At 48.4% G+C, this 22,264-nt stretch overlaps 1 protein-coding gene across 4 annotated transcripts in view; it reads right to left on the bottom strand.

The window, feature by feature from the left end:
• Positions 1-3,580: 3,580 nt before the first annotated feature.
• The window catches only part of CRAMP1 (cramped chromatin regulator 1), a 34,483-nt gene continuing 15,799 nt past the window's right edge, over positions 3,581-22,264 (bottom strand). The window contains exons 7-21 of one of the 4 annotated variants that reach the window (XM_075566246.1): positions 22,050-22,135; positions 18,637-18,760; positions 17,622-17,703; positions 15,255-16,301; positions 14,130-14,310; positions 13,346-13,518; positions 11,975-12,043; positions 11,221-11,302; positions 10,438-10,530; positions 9,510-9,694; positions 7,812-7,874; positions 6,998-7,205; positions 6,485-6,643; positions 6,203-6,348; positions 3,581-5,021 (exon numbers count right to left, since the gene is read on the bottom strand). In XM_075566246.1, coding sequence (XP_075422361.1) covers positions 4,854-5,021; positions 6,203-6,348; positions 6,485-6,643; positions 6,998-7,205; positions 7,812-7,874; positions 9,510-9,694; positions 10,438-10,530; positions 11,221-11,302; positions 11,975-12,043; positions 13,346-13,518; positions 14,130-14,310; positions 15,255-16,301; positions 17,622-17,703; positions 18,637-18,760; positions 22,050-22,135 — 2,866 coding nt within the window. In that variant the 3' untranslated portion in view covers positions 3,581-4,853. Of the gene's footprint in view, positions 5,022-6,202; positions 6,349-6,484; positions 6,644-6,997; positions 7,206-7,811; positions 7,875-9,509; positions 9,695-10,437; positions 10,531-11,220; positions 11,303-11,974; positions 12,044-13,345; positions 13,519-14,129; positions 14,311-15,254; positions 16,302-17,621; positions 17,704-18,636; positions 18,761-22,040; positions 22,136-22,264 lie in introns of all 4 variants that reach the window. The other 3 variants (XM_075566245.1, XM_075566247.1, XM_075566248.1) reach the window with 3 other exon arrangements.

Raw genomic sequence — 22,264 nt, 5'->3', positions numbered from 1 at the left:
TTCCCCCTCCACTGCTCGGCCAGAGTGTGTATTGGACCGCAGTCTTCTCTGTGATGTCAGGGTGCGTCTGCAGCTTCCGCGTCTTGCGTGTGATGCCTGCGTCTCGCATCTCCTGCCACAGCCGTTCATCCGGTGTTGGCGCCAACAAGATTTTTTTGGAAAATTCCTCCTCTCACTTCTACGCATGTAGCGCTTCTCCCACTGGTTGTAGATGCTTGAAAAAATTAACCCTACGCGTTTCTCCCATCCAAGGCTTCGTCAGGGGTTGGGAGAAACGCGTAGGGTTAATTTTTTCAAGCATCTACAACCAGTATATAAATATATATATATATATATAACTAATGTGTGGTGGATATCTATCCAAGCTTCATATTGCAGAGCCAGTATAACCAGCCTCACACTGATGAGACAGAAAAGGTCGAAACGGCTGTCTGTGGGTAGGGTTATTGGCTCTGCATCTTAACCCAGGCTGTGCTGAAAAGCTGTGTAATGCAGCAAGCAAAAGCTTATCAGGGTCCATGCCAAAATGGATTTGAAGCAAAAGGTGGTACTGTGTGCTCATTTGCATGTCATTTCCCAGAATCCCTCGCTGCAGTGGAAGCGCTGTATGCTGGGCGATAATGGTGAAAGGAAGGGTTGCAGACCTGTCTAAGACACGCAAATGAGCACTCAGTAATATTTCCATTTGCTAGCACTGTTTTTAAGTAAAGCCCTTTCTTGCTTTATCCATTGTAACACCGCTGGAAGAGATCAGTCTCTCGAAAGCTCGCACAAATAAAAGCATTTTGTTAGCCACAGAACGGTATAGTCTATTCGTTTTTGAGAGATACTGTATATATTATTATATAATGTATTATGTTGCCTGGTTCCAGCACTTCAGGGACCAGGGGTTAATTTCTTCCCAATTAAGGCTCTGCATGTAACTGTGCTTGTGTTGCCCTTCCCGCCACCAATCAGGAACTGGGTCTTGTTGCAAGCACCTGGGGAAGATTCCTAGTGAGATAGGAGCAGCTCTTTGCTAGCTGTGAGCTCAGTGTGTTTTTAGCTGAAGGAGCCAAGAGAAGCTGGGAATGGAGACAGCTGGAAACAAGGTGTGAGGCAACGGGACAATCTGCATGGACATTGGAGGATAAACGAAAATCTCTTTATGATGTCTCTGCATCTAGTATTACAGGGTACCCCAGTTGTAAGTGTGTGTGTTGATTTACTGTACATAGTTGTGGATATTCCTTTTTCCAATATATTAATTGAATAAACTCTGTTTCTGTCTGGCGAATTGATCCCCAGGTCTCCCATTACAGGGAGTAGTGTTTAAGTGTTTGTAGACCGATTAATGTGTAGTTCTTAAAGTCTCTCCTTTCCTCTGGGTGAGCATTACTCGATTCTTCCATAGGAGATCCTTACATACAAGTAAAAATTGATATCCTACTTACCGTAATTTTCTTTTCCTGCATAGTCTCCATGGCAGTGCACACCAATCCCTATCCCGTGATGAGGGAATAATATTAATGTTGTAAGATTATATTTTTCTGCTTTGAGACTACCTGGAAAGGAGGAGTGGCTAGTTATAGGATCTCCTACACCTACAGGATAAGTTTTTTCTGTCCTATCTGAGCTACAGCGCGACTTAACCCATTGGTGACCACTGCCATAGAACGACCAGGAAAGAGTGTGCGTGTGTGTATTTGTATATTACAGATGGAGAGGGAGGACACCTAGATACATACATTAAACCAGAAACCACTACTTTGTCTTAAGTATTTGTATGTATTTATGCACAATAAGAAAAACAGATTTTACAAATTCAACTGGAAATTCTCAAAAAAAAAGGGAAGGCTTAACCCTCGTCTCCCTGCTAAAGCCTGTATTGGACCCAGCCTAGCAGTAAAGAGGGTAAATAATATTCAGCTTTATTAAATAACCCATCCCCTCCCGCCCCCCCCCCCCCATTCAACCAGGAAAAATTAAAATAAAACACCAATCCAAAAGCTGGAAAGAGTAAATAACTTAAATTTACAATATGGTACAAAACAAGCCCGTAACCCCTTGGGTGCCAAAGGGGACTAGGTTACAGGCCGCTCTGGTAGCCAAGAGGGTAAGGACAGGTGCGATACTTTTATACAGACACTATACAGAAATATATATATATATATATATATATATCAAAAAGAAACAGAACATGTACTGAGGTCTAATTTTAGATGTAGACAATACGACAGACAGATGCTGCCAGTGCCACGATTCGGAACCCGTTCCAAGCTTCCGGGTTTTATTTTTGATGGAAAATTGGAAGATCTCAGTGTGGCAGGTTCTCTATTCTAGCACTGATCAGAACGCAATTGTACTTTTTTTTGGATTCCAATTTTACCAGTGCTGAGAAGTTATTAAATTGATGTTATATACCTTTTTGACCATAAAAAAAACCCCCCGTGACAAACACACAATTTGCATATTTTGCAACAAGCCCCATCTAAAATATGGATTTTTATCTTCTATAATATGGCTTATTTTTTTTTCTTTTGTGCAGAGTAATGAATTGCAACCTATACCCATTTGCCAATGCAGCATTTAAGTGTTCAAATGTGTATATATACACTTAGGGAGCTGTATAACGCAGCATACAAACGTAGTCCTGGGATTGTGATGCCTTTATGATGCAGGAAGGCTGTTGTGAGAGTCGTTACTCTGGGACAGAGACATTCTGGCCATGTTTCTTGTTCTTCACCTTTAAACGGCCGCAGTGAGCAACCAGCAGATTTGGGCTGCTATACAAAGCAGACGGGCATCAGGATTAGAAATTAATCTCTATACCAGTGATTTTCAACGTGTGTGCGCGTGCTTATAGTGCCGGAGACGGTCGCTGGAAAAATCTAATTGAGATGACATCCAGCGATCGCGACCAAGGCGTCGCGCTTACTATAAGCACACGCGACGGCGGCAATGCATTTGTTTTTACGCAATGTTGCGGTCGCCGGTACTATAAGCGCAGCCTCAGTGAGAGGTGAACAGTGCGCGCAAGTGACTGGGGAGTGTGCGCAAGTGACTGGGGAGTGTGCGCAAGTGACTGGGGGGGGGGGGAGTGTGCGCGTGTGTGCAAGTGGGAGTGTGTGGCAGTGTGTGAGTGAGAGGGGGCGAGTGAGCATAAAGCTACAGCCCCAGTCACTGCGTGCACGCAATTTGTTGTCCTAGGGTCGCGAGCCCAGATTTTTGGCGGGGGCGCGACCATGACGTCAGACAGCTGGCTTGCCCTCATTGGCCGAGCGGTGGCCGTGACATAGCCAGCGCGGCGAAAAAACATTTCTTGTCTTTTGGTAAAGGTGGTGGCGAATCGTACTGTTTGCAGACGCGTGCAGGCAGTGTCTGGGGCCGGCCCTAGAGAGGCCGTATCTTGTCTGCACCGCGCACCCCATCGCACGCACAGCGGGGACAAGGCCTGAGAAAGTGAGGGGACAGACACTAGAGTTAGGGTTCCCCAGAATTTCACTATCCAATTCTGGGGTTTCTTAACAAGAGGTTGAAAAGCGCTGTTCTATACGCTGCAACCGCCTTCGGCGTTAATGAAAAGCAGGACACACACACGTACGTTTGTATACATATTGATGAATATACATACGTATGTAGAGCGATCATATGTATAAATATACATCTATAAACGTATAATCAAACACACATGCATATATTAAAACACACATATTCCCTAAGTGCATGTATACATCTCTTGTATTTTACATGCTTCATTATATGGGTGTAGCTTTGCCTTTAAAAACCGACAGTGCCACCTGCCCTAATTCTTTTGTATAAGTGCACAAGGAGCATCTATTAGCCGGGGCCAACACATGCACATGTCTGGACAACCTTCAAAAATGCTGCTTACTCAGTCACTCATTAAAAAAAAAAAGCAGGTAAGCGCCACTCCTGCTGTAACCCCCTAGTTTCCGGTGTGTATAAAAAGGGGACACTTATTTACACAACGGCTGTCTGCACACATGGCGGAATCCATTTCCCACTGCAGTATGGGTAGCATCAAATAATCAACTCCTTAGGGGCTGGTAGGCAGTGGCAACCAAACTGCTGCAGTGCCTTATTGCCTGTAGAGGCACATGCTAAAAACGCCATCATAGATGACATTAAAAAAAAAAAGCTGTCACAAAAGCAGCAAAAGGTGCGAGTTCAGAGTCGCTTGGCCCACCCTTAAAAAAAAAAGGCTGCACTGTAACAATGTCCAGTTCATGTCCCCCAAAGCTCAATGTCCCAGCTATGTAAAGGGGAAGACTGCTTTATTGGCCCTGATAATTAATAATTTGAGAAATATGCATGTATATACTTACATATATACACATATATACATCTATAACCAGTTCAATGTGGCCATAAGTGGGACTGCACCTTTAGCGTCAGTGTATTGTATATGGACGTGGGACACTGCCCCCCAACGGAAATCCTTCCTTGAACATTACCAAGCTGCTATATACTGTATAGCAGGACTGAGTATGCCCACTCACATCCCATTGCCATTAACCCCATCGCTGTAGAGGGGCCTGCAGTGCAAGGCCCTCCTGGCTGCAATGCAGTGGAGCACGCCCCTCCCCCTTACCCCCCCTCGAAGGGCAAATATGGGTCACACGCAACATGGCAGAACTTGCAAGTCTCTGTATGGGTGCAACTTTCAGCTGTAGTGTATGCAATGGGAAGGTCGTTTGTTGGACACGGAGCACACCAAGATACTCAGTATCGCCGTACAATGCGGCCAGGCCCACTTTCGGAGAAACGGGGCTGAGGCTTTTCTGGTCCCCTTAGGTGAATAGGCAGCACGCAGGAACGAGCTTTGCGGCACGCGGCCAGACGAGGTGGTCTTAAGACAGGTCGCTAATGGGCTGCCCACTGCCGCTGGCTCCCGTTTCAAAGACAGAGTCCCTTCTCGCGTGCTCGGTGGAAGACAGCTCCTGAGCCAGGTCGTTAAAGCGAGATATGTAATCGATGCTGTTTTCGTTCATCAGACAAACTAGCTGGGAATCCACCACCTGCGGGAGAGGAACCACGTCAGAGAGAGCGCCATCTTATCTCTGTACGAAAGACAACACACACACAGAAGATGCCATTCTCCCAAACAAGACGGAGGTTAAATTCAGCCTGATGACCAGCCCTAGTTTTATTTCCTCTGTCTGATTTTTTTTTTTGCTTTAGAAAGGCCCCAAAGCCTGCAGTAGAAAGGCCCCAAAGCCTGCAGTAGAGTGTTCACATGGCAACCTGGTTACTTTTTCTCACTTCCTTCACTTTCCCAGGAAGCCCAGAGACGTCTGCTTACAGCCGCAATGGGTGGTCCCTTATCCGGAGCTTCTCTGATACGGCCAATTCCAGAGATGTCCCAAAGTGGGAGGATTTTAGCAACAATCTGCATTTCAGTTTTGGCCTAACTTTTAGTGCTAAAGCTTAACCAAATCGGTGACTAGGAAAAATAATTAAAATAGAAAAATCGAGAGAAAACAAATACTATATTGCACAGTCTGGGTAAGAAATCCAATAAACCGAGGGAACTGTACATTTACTCCGACAGAAAGCTGGATATAATTCAGTTCTGCTCTGAAGGGCCCTTCAGTTTATATAATGCACCATTAATTATTATTTGTTAAATATTTGTCCCCCATACTGTACAATACGGTGTTTGTTTTAATCTCTAGTTTCTCTCTGCGGATGGCAAAGTGCTTTATCCCTGAACAATAATCCCAAAACGGACGGCAAACATGGCTGCTAAACCCCTCCCACTGTGACATCACTGGACTTCAAAGAAGGTACATTTTTCTTAAATAGCGGCCAGAAAAACAAACTTTTGTAGGGAAAAAAATTAAAACTAATCGGATTTGGCTTATTTTTTTATTTCTCTGGAAATTATTTACAATTGCATTTTTTATCGGTTGCGGTTTGGGGGGAGCGTTTTCTTTACACATCAGAGAACCAACAAGGGGAGACTGATAGGAGGCGGCTTTGGCTGTACAAACGCTTGTTGAACACTGGGACAGACAAATGGGAGAAGCCAAAGGAAATCAAACCTCCCCCCTGCTCACAAGGTTTACAAATACGTCCAAGTGTCAGATTTCTGGGGGGAAAAAGGCAACATGCCCGAGATGCAACTCCGTGACACCGGTCACTGTCATTAGTGCACTTTGGGACTGCACCCTTAGAGGATCGCTGATCACATACAGACCTCAGCAACGTCGGCCAGTGAGCGGGACACAAAGGAATCCCGGGAGCTCCCGTCCAGCAGGCTGGGTCCCAGCAGGGACGTGCCACTGGCACTTCCTGGGGTCGCAGGCAGCATCTTCCGGCTCTTCTCCGGAGAGATGAAACTGGCTGCGGAGGGGGAAAAAAAAACATGAAACGGGATTCCGGGCAGAGCTGCAAGAGTTGGAAAGATCAGGGCGAGTGAGGGTTGGAAAGCTCTGTATACATGTGAGGAAAAGCATGGACGTGGATACCCGACACTCACAGAACAGGCTGCTGAGCGAGGAGTCCGTGGAATCATTGGGGTACCACTGCGGGTCGTGGCTGGGGGAGGCGATCCAGTTCCGCCGGGGGCTACAGGACGGGGAGGGAAGACCCTTGGCGTTGTCACTGCCGTTGAGCTTGGCTGGGGACACGGCTTCTCCTGCAAAAACCCACGCGGATAAATTAGCAAACAAGGCATTCGACAGTAAACATTATTAAGCTGCTCCACTCTAAAAAAGCACAAGGATCTGTAGCCCTTTGTTATTAAATCAGTGTTTATTTTATTTATAACTTCTTTTCCCATGTTTTCCACTTTAACTCTCTGCCACAGGCGTTACAACGAAGACCTTAAATCTGTATTTTTCTGGCATTCAATGCGTTCTTTTGACTCTACCACCCACAGTACTCATCTGCATTAACCCTTTAGCTACCAGGGGGGCCTGTAACCCATTGCTCCGCAAATGCCTTGCAGGCCCCGCTGGCAGCGATATGGTTAAGGTGCCCAGGGACTTACCATACTGCCCGGAACTAATGGCTATCTCAATGATGGAGTCGCTGATGTGGGTTACAGTCTCCCCCTGAGATGAGGCGTCCTCAGGGGGTCCGGGGAGAGAAATGTCCAACAGGGCGGATACGTTGGGGGGAGATAAGCAGCTGTTGCCCGAGGGGCCGTTCTGCAGGGGCGTTCGCGAGAGCTCAGCCAGGGACAGGACGGAAGAGGGCTGGAAAGAAACAATCATTTTAACCGTGCGGTTGGACCATCGCTTATACCTGCCCTGAACCCCCACAAAGCCAGGGCACTGAATCTCTCTCCCGCATGGTGTTAACTGATCACACACACCGCTCTGTCACTGCCCCTCAAACCCACGTAGTGGTTAATGGGAACAATCCGACATAGAACCAGTGTTCTAATGGCTGTAACATGCTTAAGGGATTGATGCCTCTTTTTACCAAGATACGTATGAATCTACCGTTTCTTAACTTCGGTTATCAGAGTGCCAGTAAACATGGAGGGGCAAAGAGCGTGGTTTCGCTGTGCCAACACTTGTTGAACACAGGGACATCAGACGAAAGGGAGCAGCCAGACGAAATCAAACCCTTCAAGCCTGAGCTCACCATGTTCACATCGCCACTTCAAAGTACTTGAACGTATCAAGTTTTGGTAAAAAGGCATCAGCCATCCAGATGTGACCCCTTAAATATGTAAACTCTCATTAGTTCACTCTTGTTCTAGGAGGGACTTCCCCTCGCCCTGCGTTGCTCCATCCCACTATTCCCGCTCTGCTGTTCCACATCCATACAAACAAAGCGCTGGAGAGCCCCAGTACCTGGAATGGTTGGGTTGACTCCTGGACAGGTTGTGAGGACAGTGTGACAAATGGTACCGGATCCTAAGAGGACAAAAAAATGCAGTCGTAAATGGGGCGCATAGATAAAGGGCAGAGAGAAACAGGAGACACGTGGAAACAGGAAATGAGGCCAAGAAAGAGAGGGAGCGAGGGAGGGGGGTGTCAAGAGAAAGGATTTGGCCCGGGATTAAAGGGGTTACACCCCATTTGGCCACCCTCTACTCTCACCTGGGAAGCAAGGGGTTAACTGGACTGGGGTCCAGTAATGGTTTTTGCCTTGCTTCAGCCATCCAACTGTTTATTCCCCTGTAAAAATGTATTGTTTCGGTTCCAGTGTCTGCACCACAGAAACACTGGGATCCATCCGGGAGGGCAAGGGTTAATAGTTGAACAGTGATTCTAGCCCTTTGTTTAAGTTACCCTCAAAGATGCCTGCCTACTAAATGGTCAGGAGAGCGACCAAATGTTTAGGTAGCAGACCCCTGATCAAAGGCCCAGCCACTCTACCTGTTTGCATGAAGCTGGAGTGGTTTGTGAGTGTTAGAACTCACACTTACAAACCATAGTATCCTGCCAGACACCCCATTTGGTAGACTGGCCGACACCCCTGATTTAGGAGTGGGGTTACAGAAATGAGTGACCTTATTAAATATAAGAATATTATGAGATGTCCTCAGCTGAACGTGCTAAAAATTACATATGTGTAACCAGGGGACCGAGCCGCAAATAACGATTACAGACACCCGATGTCTAGCCGGTCCTAAGAGACAGATATTAATATCTCTCTTAATTTTAGTATTACACAGTAATGCATGACGGAATGTATTAATGTGTCGCGTGCCAGTAAGTACTACTGAACTGAAGTTATGAAGTTATTTAAAGTGTATATGGGATTTTGGATCTGCTCTGAAAATGCAGACCCCATCTGCTATGCCAATAGGGCAGGAAGAGCATCCTGAAAGAATTAGGCCAGTGATCAAAAGGTAACTGCCCTAATTGTTTATACTGGGGGCAGGAACCAAGGAACTGAGTGTTTTTAAGTGTGATACTTCACACTTACAATGGAAGCCAAAATCTGCTTCAAAGAGATTTTTTCTAGCCAAGTCGGCGCCTAGGGTTAAGAGATGGGTTTGAAATGGTATTTAACCCAGTATCAGCCCTTACTCATGGTCCTTCATGTCTTGATGATTATGAAGATTGCTGTATGAACTGCCAGTCCAGATATGACTGTTTCATCATTCCATCTTAAGTTTCATATTTTGTTTGTTATTTGTATATCTTGTTGTGTTCACCTTTTTCAAGGAATAAATTATATTTTATCATATCTAAGCCTCGTTCAGTTCAACCCAGTTATATTTGGTGTGTATTATTAATAGCCTGTCTCAAAGCTACCGTAACAGGGGTCAAAGAACAAAGGAAGGTAGCGAGAGGGGCAAAGAACAAAGGAAGGTCAAAGAGAAAGAGAGGGAGCGAGAGGGGCAAAGAACAAAGGAAGGTCAAAGAGAAAGAGAGGGAGCGAGAGGGGCAAAGAACAAAGGAAGGTCAGAGAGAGAAAGAGCGAGAGGGGCAAAGAACAAAGGAAGGTCAAAGAGAAAGAGAGGGGAGTGAGGCGCGGGGGAGGAGAGGGGAAAACACAAGACAGCTTCCACGCTGCACAAACAAGTATACGCAACGTACAACAGCACACATGGTCACCATTGTCATGGAGTCTCCACTCGCACTCTCGTTCGTGGTGTCCTGAGCGATGTCAGAAATCGCCTCGGGGGGTAGAGCACCAATACCTGCCAGACCGTCTGTCTCCAGGACTGGCAGAGCGTTGCCCGGGATGATGCCTGCACTCTTTGCTGCCATGTCAATAGCACCTTTAGGGAGAGAAAATACATAGGGGCTTTCCACTGAACATCTCAGGCATACTCCCGAGGACCAAAGAAAACCAACGATATGGACATGTTTAAGGGGAGAGCTGGAGGAGGGAGCTGGGGAGCCCCCAAACCAGCGCAGGACTTGCACTGCTCACCCCAAGGTAGGGACACGGAGGGCTGTGTGCACGGTACGAGATAGCTGGGAGGAGGTAAGAGGTAGCTGCATGTGCAGGGGGGTGTGTGTCTTATATGTGGAACGGCCTTCCTTCTGCAGCATCGTGTTGTCATGGGGATGCGACATCACACGGGGACGCATTGCCATGACAACGCCATGTCACTGCAGGAGGGAACCCGCTGCCAGCACGCTGCCTTGGCCCCGCCCACACCTCATCTACTGGGACTCAGAGGACAAGGTGGGATATGGGTAAATAAATCACTTAATTGGCAAACCTGTCCCCAATTGGCCACTAAAAAAACCAGTTTGTAATTAGATGGAGAAAAAAAGAAGCTATATCTTTGTTTATAGCACTTTCAGGCTAGTTTAAGGAAGCCAGCTAAATTGTTTACAAAAGGTTGTGTCTTTGTCCAGCTACACACTGATTGCACCTTCAAAATATGCTAATGTTTTTCCCTTTGGTCCTGGGAAGGACTGTCCACCCTTAAAAAGGGATCATCATGCTTCAGTGTGATTTGTATCCACATCTCCTTGCTACATTACCCTCTACCCCCCAGTAAATACTCACTGGCGAGGGGACTGGTGCCTGAGGCTGCCAATCCTTTGGGGACAATGGGTACAATGGGACGTGAGGAATGGATGGGACGGAAGGAGCCTCTGCCTGAAAGGAGGAAAGAGAACGATTATAGGCCAGTGCTATGACATCAGTTCCTGCAGTTGTCTGGCACACGCTACGCAGTTTGACATCACTTCCTGTAGTAGTGTACACAAGTCTGATGTGCAAGCAGTGCCGACATCACTTCCTATAGCCAAATCTAAAGTATCTTAAGCATTGGACATCGCTTCAAGTAGCTGGGGCAGCAGCAGGCAAGAAATTCCTGCACTCTTTAAGCCCCGGTGCAGGCGTGCGCCTGATGTCACGCACGCCTGTATTAGAAGCGATCCGTGGCCTGTAGGATTGCGTGACGGGGGCGTGCCGTGACATCACGTGAGCGGTTTGCCCTCATTGGCCAAACTGCGCACGTGACCCAGCCGTCACGCGGCAAATTCAAACAAATTTGTCTTGCGAAGTATCGGTCTCCCCGTCGCGCTCGTGGACGCGCTCGCTCTATGGCCATGCGCACTGCCATCCGGCATTTTCATTTTGGCGCGCGTGGTGTCGCTCGGGCCGTTGCTGCCATGGACGCACCCTTAGCTGCCAGGCCAAAAGTAATTTGAGGGCGAGAGAACATGGAAGAGACAGGGGTGTAAAGAGCGGCAGCGAAAGGGCCGGAACGCATTGCATCTGCACGTCGCGCAAAGCAACGCACAGCGGCAGGCAAGGGGTTAAATCCATCCATTATGACATTACCTGCGACAGAGGAGTTGGACAGGATAGAGAAGGAGCACACGTGGGGGGAGGAGCTGCCGGACGGCCGCGGGAGAAGCGTCCTCTACACGGGAGGAAGCACGAAGAAGTCGGGTCAACACACGGGACTAAAAAAAAAGGTGCCTGCTTTTTGGGGTGTTAATCAAAAAGGAGTCAGAAGCGAAGGCTGCACCTCAAAGTACTCGACTTGTATCTTTGTTAATTACTAGTGCGGGACCTATTACACGACTGCCTGGGGGAATCGGATGTACAATCCCGCTTGCCACGCACTAAACGGTAACGGTGACACGCCTTGTGTAGCGCTATAAGAAGAGCTTTATCATGGTTTCCTTATTCTGCATCCAGGTCATGGTTCGATCTGTACACTATGGGGTCAATTTACTAGTCTCCAGATACAAAAACCACAACAGGTTTACCAAGGGAAATTAAATCTATTAAAAACGATTGAGACACCTGTGCTGAAGGAGGGATATCCCGAAAACCTGACCTGGTGAAGGGGAGGGTGGGGGGCTTGAAGGCTGGAGTTAAGCACCCTCTGGTGTAAATCATGCACCATTTTTGAAGCCCCTTTTGCACAATGTACAATTTACGCATGTCCTTCTGGAGGAGATCTGGTCACGGTGTTTAGTTCTTGAGCTCCAAGGGAAGTCTCACTAACAACCTTTCCCATTCAAACCTAAACTTCTATAGAAATCTCCAGGATGCAACTAGATTCACAAGGTTCTTCCCATCTCACCTGGACCACCAAGGGCTTCCGCAGATGACGGTTTCTCTGCTTCTTGGGCTTCGGCAGGAAGAAATCTGACTGTGGACAGAAGACGAATGTTAGAGAGAAGGTCACAGCTAATAACAAGGAGAGGGAGAGAGTGGGGAAGAGGAGCGTCACCGCTCAACTCCTTCCTGCAGCAGAAGCTGGAACACTCCAAGCAGTGTTGACATCATTTATACGATTACTACTGTGAAACGCTATGTACATTAATGGCGCTATACAAATAAAGACATACAATACGTCCTGTAGCTAAGCCAGCCATGTTCTAAGCCAGTGTTTTTCAACCGGGGTTCCGAGGGGATCCCTAAAGGGTTCCTTACAATTTTCAGGTCATTTGAAAATTGTAACAAATACAGGAGAATTTTACAATGCATCTGATCTCAGGCGCGTTATTAGGGAGGGTTGGGGTTCCGCGTAAATTTTACAATATAATTATAGGGTTTCTGAGGCAAAAAAAAAAAAAAAAAGGTTGGAAACCCCAGTCCTAAGCACTGCTGACATCACTTTCTGCAACAGGGAACAAATGGTGAACCGTGGTTACAGCAACTCCAACAGCCAACGCATTGAAAAAAGTAAAAAACTTTATTGATTACTAACAGTGAACATCAGTAGCAGTACACTGATGCGTTTCGTCCAATGATGGACTTTTTGAAAAAGTCCATCATTGGACGAAACGCGTCAGAGTGTACTGCTGCTGATGTTCACCGTTAGTAATCAATAAAGTTTTTTTTACTTTTTTCAATGCGTTGGCTGTTGGAGTTGCTGTGACCACGGTTCACCATTTCTTCCCTGTTGACGTCACTTCCGGCTGGAGCACGCCGAGCACCACGAGCAGCAAAGACGGAAGCTGCGTACATTTCAGCGTTCTGACCAGATAGAAACGGAGTCTGTGAGTACTGACCAGCTGAACGGCTTATCGCAGGACACAGGGTGGAGGCGAGGCTGACGGACACCGGAACAGTGACTTACCTTGAGGCGCCTCTCCAGGAGGTGCCGCTCTGTACTTCTACCGGGTAAATTTCCTAGCCCACCACCCTGATGTGATTCAGGATGGGCTTATATAGCCTTATATTTATATTTTTCCATGAGTGGTGTCTTTCTCCATGACCAATGGACAGGATCTATTATAGCCTGGGTAGTAGCCTCGGTACACCTAGGGGTTAATCCCCATATCTCTTTACCACTTTCTGCAACAGAAGCTGCCAACCTTAGCAGTGCCAACATCACTCCCTGCGGCATCTAACACGACAGAGATCCCCTTCCCCGGCATTACACTATGTGAATCCCCTATACATTGTGCTGCACACGTTTACAGACCCTCCTCTCTCCTGTACTCACACTAATGGCATCCAGATGCTGGCGACTTGTAATCTCCAACTCTTTGCTTGGGGAGGAGAGCTTCGCGTGGCGGCTGTTGGGGGGAAGCATGGTGGGCACGGCAAATACTCCACCATCTGCGCTGCCCGTCAGGGGGTTGCCGACCAGCAGCGGGTGCGACAGGTTCCTGAAACCTACAGCCAGGGGGGGACATGCTGTTAAACTGGGATAACAAGCTGCGATCATTAATGGTTCTGGCTTCTTGTGTAAAGTTGCTTCCAGGAGAGCCCCATGGGCAACTAACCAATAACTAGCAATTGATGGGTCATCGATTCAGATGGTTCTCTCCAGCAGAATCAGCCAGTGTCAGTTTTAAGATCTCAAGAGGCAGAACATAGTCTCCTGAACCGTAAGTAACATGGTATTGATATGGCCTCTTCAAGTATGGCGAAGATAACAGAGCGACATCCCACAGCTAGTAAAACATGGGACTGTAGACCGGGCATGATAATTACCGTCACCAGATCAGACTATGAACGGGTCAGGTGGTGTGTTCAAACTACAACTCCTCCCTACTGCACTCAGCCCCCTCCATGGCCGTTTGTCCCCTCCACTTAGAAAACGAGAACGGTAACAAGAGGGACCAGCTTGGGACATACGACAGTGAATCATCATGCTGTGGAGGTAATCACTGAATGTGGCAGGGTGTGGTGAGCGTGTAGAGGGTGACAAGTTGTTTTGGATAGTAAAGCCAAACTTTATTCCACGGCCCGCTCAGCTTCTTACGCCAAGTTCAACCTCTCACCTGAGGTACTGGACGTTGGTGAGAAGCTGGAGTGGATGTGTGGAGTGGGATGCGTCCGCAAGCAGTCGGGGTTCCTGGATAGTAGCGTGATAACCTTCCCAGGGGGCGTCAGCACCTGCTCCTGTGATGCCAGCTTCAGGGGGGATGTGGCAACGGAAGCCATTTCGGGGGTCTGGAAAGCCTGACAAGCCAGAGCATTTCAGTAAAAAAAAAAAAAAAAAAAACAAGGGGGCACTCTTCCACCAAAAACTATGGGCAGCGTACGACTAGTAGGGAATATATATATATAAACAGAGTTTAACGGCAGAAAAGGAAATCAACATGTACAAGTTGAAGGAGAGAAGGAAGGGGGGGGGGGGCGTAGGTATGGCTGAACGTTTCAAATATATCAAGGGATTAAACAAGGTGCAGGAGGGAAGCAGATTTCAGAGAAGTGCTAGAACAAGAGGCTATGTTCTGAAGCCTGATTATGGAAGGCTCTTATCTGCTAAATTGTAGGGTCCTATAAAACCCACATGGCCCCCCAAGTTTGCCCCATCTGTAAAACCTCAGTATATTAGATCATTTGGTTTCTTGACCACCCCAAGCATGTCTGAATCCCCCTACTGTGATAACCTCCACCCCTTACCTGGAGAGGCTATTCTATGAATCGATCACCCTTTTCAATGAAGAGGTACTTCCTCACCTTCCCTCCGAACCGCCCACCCTCCAAATTCAGAGCACGACCTCTTGTTCTAGGACCTCTCTCGAAAACAGGCTTTCCCCCCGCACCTTGTTTAAACACTGGCTATATTTAAAGTTTAAATCCCATATCCATCTTTCCTCTTCCTGCTCTCATCCAAGCTGTACGTTCCAAGATCTTGCTCCTTCCTGATAAGTTTTATGTTGACTGCGAAGCTGGGGCCATCGGTAGAAGGGGGGGGGGGGGGGGAGGGTTTGAGAGAAGAGAGCAGGGAAAACTGTCCCAGGCCCGGCATTACATGGGAATCGGCTAGCCGGAGCTGGAAGTTGAGGAACGAGAGGGTGTAAGAGGTAGAGGATGAGGGGGGGAGGGGGGAGTGCAAGACGGTGGAGAGAAATGAGAGCGGGCGGGGGAGCTTGTGCTTTGTTACATTGCTTGCCTACTTTTACGGTCGGTAGAAACGACGCCGACAATCGGAAGGTGCCTGGCGGATCACTTACAGTCTTGTGGTTCACCTCTGTAGAGATGAGACGTAAAAGGCAGCTCAGCAGCCTCTGCTTATTGCACAGAGGAGAGCCTGCACCGTCTGGGCCAGAGGGTGCCAACCAGTCATATTCCAGCTGCAACTTGCCCGGCTTGCCCAGCATGAGGTAGACCTCGGCCAGCGTCAGCTTTTCAGACGTCTGTAGGTTCCAGCCTTCTTGTCGTAGCTGCTCAGTGAGCTGGTTAGAGTTATTGCGAGGGGCTTTTGAGGAGCCACATTGCTCCTTCTCCTGAGAATCCATGCCCGATACCTCCGTAGTGCAATGATCGGGTTGCCCATTACCGGCCTGCGGATCGGCCGGCCCTTGGTTTGAAGGGGCTTCTCCAGAGCCCATGGGGAGGGTGTCGGGGGATCTGGGGGAGTTTGTGGGGGCTCTGCTTGTGCAATCATTTTGCTCTGGGATGATAAGATCCTGGCAAGACTTTAGGTAATGAGGAAAGGGGTCCAGCAGGGACAGTTCTTCCAGGTCGGGCAGCCGGCTGCCGGAACCCTCGCAAGCTGCCTCTGCTGGAGAGTCTGCAGGTTCTGGAGGGGCTTCATCTGGAGTCCTTGGACTAGGGGTAACCCCATCGGACGTAAAGGTCTCGAGGGCACCATCCTCGGTGGCTTGAGTCCTGTCTGGCTGTGTGTCAGTGCCCCCTTCTGCTCTGCTCCCCTGCTTGCTCTCTGTGCCACCTCGGTGACACTTCAGCTGCAACCTGGCTGTCCCCTGTCCGCTTTGGATGCCCAGAATCTGAGCAGGGGGCAGCAAGTGGGTGTCCTTGATGCTCTGCTTGCACTTGCCAGTCTCATGCCAGTGGACGGTGCAGTAGGCCTTTGAGTGAACCACTCTGGCTACGCCTGGCAAAGGGGACAGTGGCGTAGTTTCTAGTGGGAAGAGGTAGAGCTCGTCCTGAGGGTCCTGGGATCCCAACTCCATCAGCTGATGATCCTCAAGGGTCTTACGCTGAGGCGAGTAGTAAAGGAAAAGCAACAGAGACCAGACTGGAAACTGCATTGAAATGTTTAATAGGCGAAAACGGTTTGACTGATGCCTCCCTTCAGACAAGTATAAGCTGTGGTGGAAGCGTGTTGGTCACTAGTGTGATGGTCCACGAATCAAACACCATTGACTGACACACACCCCCCCCCCCCCAGCCTAACCATCAATAAATGAATGACTTGAATATATTTAACTCTGAATGTCTGGGTGACCAACGCCTTTACCAAAATCGAAGGATTTTAAGATAATTTTTAAAGTTAGCTCGTAACCTGGCGAGCTGAGACTTGGGAGGGGTGTAAGCCTGGCGAGCTGAGACTTGGGAGGGGTGTAAGCCTGGCGAGCTGAGACTTGGGAGGGGTGTAAGCCTGGCGAGCTGAGACTTGGGAGGGGTGTAAGCCTGGCGAGCTGAGACTTGGGAGGGGTGTAAGCCTGGCGAGCTGAGACTTGGGAGGGGTGTAAGCCTGGCGAGCGGAGACTTGGGAGGGGTGTAAGCCTGGCGAGCTGCGACTTGGAAGGGGTGTAAGCCTGGCGAGCGGAGACTTGGGAGGGGTGTAAGCCTGGCGAGCTGAGACTTGGGAGGGGTGTAAGCCTGGCGAGCTGAGACTTGGGAGGGGTGTAAGCCTGGCGAGCTGAGATTTGGGAGGGGTGTAAGCCTGGCGAGCTGAGACTTGGGAGGGGTGTAAGCCTGGCGAGCGGAGACTTGGGAGGGGTGTAAGCCTGGCGAGCGGAGACTTGGGAGGGGTGTAAGCCTGGCGAGCGGAGACTTGGGAGGGGTGTAAGCCTGGCGAGCTGAGACTGGGGAGGGGTGTAAGCCTGGCGAGCTGAGACTTGGGAGGGGTGTAAGCCTGGCGAGCTGAGAATGGGGAGGGGTGTAAGCCTGGCGAGCTGAGACTTGGGAGGTGCGTAAGCCTGGCGAGCGGAGACTTGGGAGGGGCGTAAGCCTGGCGAGCGGAGACTTGGGAGGGGTTTGATTTCCTTTGGCTTCTCCCTTTTGTCTGACTGCAGAAAGTTCAACAACAGTTTGAGCAGGCAAAGCCCAGACTGCCTGTACCCTGATCTTTATTCTCTCTCTGAATAATAGTGGGATAAGGGATGTACTGGCCTGAAACCCTCCACATTTAGAGGCCCCAAAGAAAATTGAAATGATGCACTAAGTAACCAAATCGTTTTGCTTTTAGTACAATAACATTTGTTAAAGAAAGCCAATCACACAAGAAAATTCTTTAAAAAAAAAACAAACAAAAAAACACCCTCAAGATGGGGCAGGAACTTTAAAGAGGATACAATTCGGACCTCGTGCAGTGCCCACTTTTGCTTGAGGAACTCAATGAGACTGGAGACTTTCCGGTGCAGTTCCACAATCATCCTGGGGGAGAGAGAGGCAGTGAAGAGCGAGGGCGGGGAAGAGAAAAAACACACACACACCACACACCACACACCACACACCACACACCACACACCACACTACTAGCTGATATACCCGGCGTTACGCGCGAAATAACCCATTCCCCTGCGTTTCCTCACCTTGCACCCGGCCGCGCTCCTCCTGTTCCTCCGGGTACTGGCCGCCCTCCTCCTCCTCCACCTAGAGCTCCTCATCGGTGTCCGTGACCCCCGGCGAGGCTGAGACGCTCCGGTGAGGAGGTGCTGTGCCTTTCACGGGAGAGGCGGAGAGAGCCGGAGGAGCGCTCTCGGGGATGGGGAGCGGCCTGTGTGAGGTGAGAGCCGCAGAGAGCGTGCTCTGTGGGGGGGATTTGGAGTGGGAGCGGTGTGTGGGAGGGAGAGCGCCGGGGAAGGGAGCGGCCTGTGGGAGGAGAGAGCAGGAGAGGGCGTGCTCTGGGGGGCCAATGAGAGCCGTGGGGGCAGACACACCGGCCAATGAGAGCGCAGACACAAACACACACACGCGCATAGGGACACAGTGGATATATGAAACAGGGGAAAGAGATCCCTTCCAAGAAGCCCCTTTCACTTGCACTCAAAGTACATATAACAAATACTGTATTAATATTTAATAATATTTGTTACATGTACTTTGAGTGCAAGTGAAAGGGGCTTCTTGGAAGGGATCTCTTTCCCTTCTATCTGTTGTTGGGGAGGAGAGACGACAGATCAAAGAAAAATTAATGGCTAAATAGATTATTTTAAAGCTCGTTCTGCAGAGAAGTTTGATCGAAAAAGCATTTCTCTCGGTATCTAACCCAATCCCTAAAAGTGACACAACCAGTTTTTAACTATATTGTAGGCTGGCTAATAAAGGGGGCGCTGTGCAGGTGGAGATCCCGCCCCACTCTTGTACCTGAGCCGTGGATTCTGTGCCAGGCTCTGCACCCGAGCCCAGGCCTGGTTGTTCCGCGGATGAAGTTCCACAGGCACTTTAAGTGGCAGCCGCACTGGTTTCTGGTCTTCCTCATCGCTTAGACCTAAGGGAGAAGGTTAGAAACATCAAGTGAGGTCCTCTCCAGTGAGATATCCTACGGACAGAGCAAGGCGACGACATTAACCTGCACAGTGCAGACCTTCCCTGTGACACATGGTAAGCATGTTAGACATGTTCTCCTTCCTATCACCGTAACCCATCCCATGGTGGTGTGCACGTAGGGTAGCTCTGCCCATCAGTTTTAGGAGAGATAGTCATCGGTTTCTCCTCAAGCCAACAATAAATGTTACACGTATAAAAGCAACAGGGAAGGGAAATTACTCACCGCAACAGACGGAGTCCGGGGAAAGAAAAGATACAGTAATCACAAATGTGCTTTCCCGTTCACCAACCATAGCGGTGTACACATGGGACATGAAAAAGGCAAAAACAGTGCACTGCCAGGGAGTCCGGTGGTGGAAAAGTATAAAAATCTATTTATTCAGTAACACTCAAAAAGCATGACCCCAATAGGGTGAAGCAAAAACTCCTACGCGTTTCGGACCATAGGGGTCCTTTATCAAGGAGTATATATGGTGCGAAACGCGGGGGAGTTTGTGCTTCACCCTATTGGGGTCATGCTTTTTGAGTGTTACTGAATAGATTTTTATACTTTTCCACCACCTGACTCCCTGGCAGTGCACTGTTTTTGCTTTTTTCTTCTCTCGCTGGACTACTTCTTACAGGCTGCACGCCATTTGGATGTACCAAGCAGGACTTTCAAGGACAGATGGAGTGGGTAAGATTTATGGCATTATTTTATTGTGATCTCTATAGATGAGTACTATTGATTACACTGTGAGGTCTCCAATGAGGTCACTTTAGGGTGCTATTTAGCATTTCTATTTGTTACCTTCAGGAGGCGGGTGTTTTAGTGACTCGCGCATCACAGTTTATCTTTATACCCACTCCGTCACTCATTCTGCCCGTCAGTCCTGCTCAGTGATTATGGACTCTTATATTTGAGATTCCACCATCTCTGGAGCACCCATTTCGCCACATACACATGGGACATACTGTCATGATAGAGAGGATTTGGCCCGGGATTAAAGGGGTTACACCCCCATTTGGCCACCCTCTACTCTCATCAGGGAAGCAAGGGGTTAACTGGACTGAGGTCCAGTAATGTGTTTTGCCTTGCTTCAATATCCAAATGTTTATTCCCCTGTGTAACTGTATTGTGTTATCCTGGTGTTTGCACTCACACATACACTAGGGTTGATGCGGGAGGGAAGGGGTTAATGTTAAAATAGTGATTATAGCGCTTTGTGTAATTTTCCCGCCTTTTCAGGCTCCATTTTGCAGCCGTCCATAGGTCACCATTGAGCCTCCATGCTTTCTAATGGCAGAAGTAGCGGTTTTGGACCTGTTTTCCAGCGACGACCAGCAGGTGGCGTCCGAGAGGAGGAGCGGCGGTTTCCCATTGTAAGTCATTGACTTCAATGGAGATTCCTCAACGCTGGCCTCGAGGAACAGGTTGGCAGCCATCCAAACCGCAGACCGCAAAAGCGGATACAATGTCTTTTAAAAGAGTTTAATCACTACGGTCAAGTTCAACGACAATTGGCGTGGGAATCTTGGGTTCTAGGGCCCCTGGGAATAAAGTTCTTTTTGTCCCTAACCCCTAGGAACCCCCACACACGATCCACACCGGGTCCGGGAATGAGGGACCCCCGTAAAGTGTCGAGCGGAGAAGGAGGGTCGCACCATTGAATCTAATGGCGACAGGTGCCATGCATTGTCAATGGCGGCGCCGGCCATTGATTCCAATGGGGAAAAGCTGCATGGCGAAAAAACGACTAAGTGTAAAATGTTGAAATTTGTAAGTCCATATCTCCGGTTCTGGAATGACCAGAGGGATGGGATTTGGGTGGCATATAGCCAAGGTTCCGGCTTTAATGCATGCCCAATCCCAGCCCCTCAGACCAACCAGACGGAGTGTGGACGAAGGTAAAGATTTGTGGATTTTCTCATAGGCTTCAATGGTGGTGGTTCCTCCATTGAAAGTCTATGGCGGGAAACTCCATTGACTACAACGGCGGAGTTGCTCTATTGAAACCCATGGCGGCGGAGCCCGTTGTTTTCAATGGGGATTTAGTGAAACGCTGAGATTTCTTTTTAGCAGAGATTTTTATAATAAAATATGAAACGGTTTATGAACTCCGGTTCCATAGGTCGTAGCGGGCTGAAATTTGGACCCTATAGTGTACCACTTCCGGCATTAAGGTCTGGAAAGTTTGGACCCGCTGGACCTACCAAAACCGGGTATTTTAATATGTGTAGGTATTAAAATGTATATGGGGTTTTGGGTCTGCTCTGAAAAATGCAGACTCCATCTGTTATGTTAAATAAGGCAGGAAGAGCATCCTGCAAGAATTAGCATAGCCCGGTGATCAAAAGCTAACTGTCCTGATTGTTTATCCTAAGGGCAAGAACAAAGGGGCTGAGTATTTTTTATGTGTCGGTCTTTACACTTACAGGGAAGCCAAAATCTCCTTCAAAGAGATTTTTGCTAGACAGCTCGGCGCCTTGAGTGTAAGAGAAGGGTTGAAATGGTATATAAGTCAGAGTCCCCCCTTACTCAAAGGTCTTTCATGTGTCTTCATGATCTGCATGTATTGCTGTGATGTCAACTGAATTATGGAAGAAATGGCCCATCCTGTATCCTGATGGCTTTCTTGTCCTAACCTTTAAGTAAGTGTCCATATTTTGTCTGTTATTTGTATATCTCGTGTGTTCACCTTTATCAAGGAATAAATTATATTTTATCATATCTAAGTCTCGTCCGGTTCAACCCAGTTATATATTCTTGGTGGTGTATTATTCATAGCCTGTCACAAAGCTCCCGTCACACATACCCAAGCGGTTACAAGAATGGGGAAAATAGTCGCAATTAAAATCACACCCAGGATGTTGATGCTTTGGTTTTATTGAAAGGTGTATCCCTGGAGGGGACGTGCAGGCAGTGCACTGCTTTGAGGTGCATATAGAAAAAAGATGCCTTTATTGAGGAACAAGACAAACAGGGTTCACATGAACTTAAAAAAATAAATAAACTGACTCAGAGGACAGAAGAGAAAAAACAAAAACCTATCTGCAGGTGAGAGGTGGCGTTTTACAGTCACCTGTGGGAGTTTTTTCCCACCCTTCTTAAACGGATGGGCGGAGCTATCCCATGTGTACGCTGCCATGGAGGGTGAATGGGATACTATACTATTACTGATCCACTGGCGCTCGGAGTATGTGAAAACCCCCAAAAATTAGTAAAAGATCTTTTGCGGTACCTGTCTTACCCTCTGGGTCACACAGTTTCTTCAGCGCTCTGCACATGGGCGCTTTGATCCGCAGGTTCCTGCCTTTGTATCGCACCGTGGTTGCTCTGCAGAGAGATGCATAGGGATGAGAAACGAAACTCTAAAGGATAGAACTTGCTGGAAGGCGATCCCAGCGGATCCTTTCAGATATTTATCACAGCTGTGTTCTCGCTTAGGTGGGCCACTGACAGGAA

The sequence above is a fragment of the Ascaphus truei genome, chromosome 11, assembly GCF_040206685.1.
Source record: "Ascaphus truei isolate aAscTru1 chromosome 11, aAscTru1.hap1, whole genome shotgun sequence".
NCBI lineage: Eukaryota > Metazoa > Chordata > Amphibia > Anura > Ascaphidae > Ascaphus > Ascaphus truei.
This window is presented reverse-complemented; position numbering and strand designations above follow the sequence as displayed.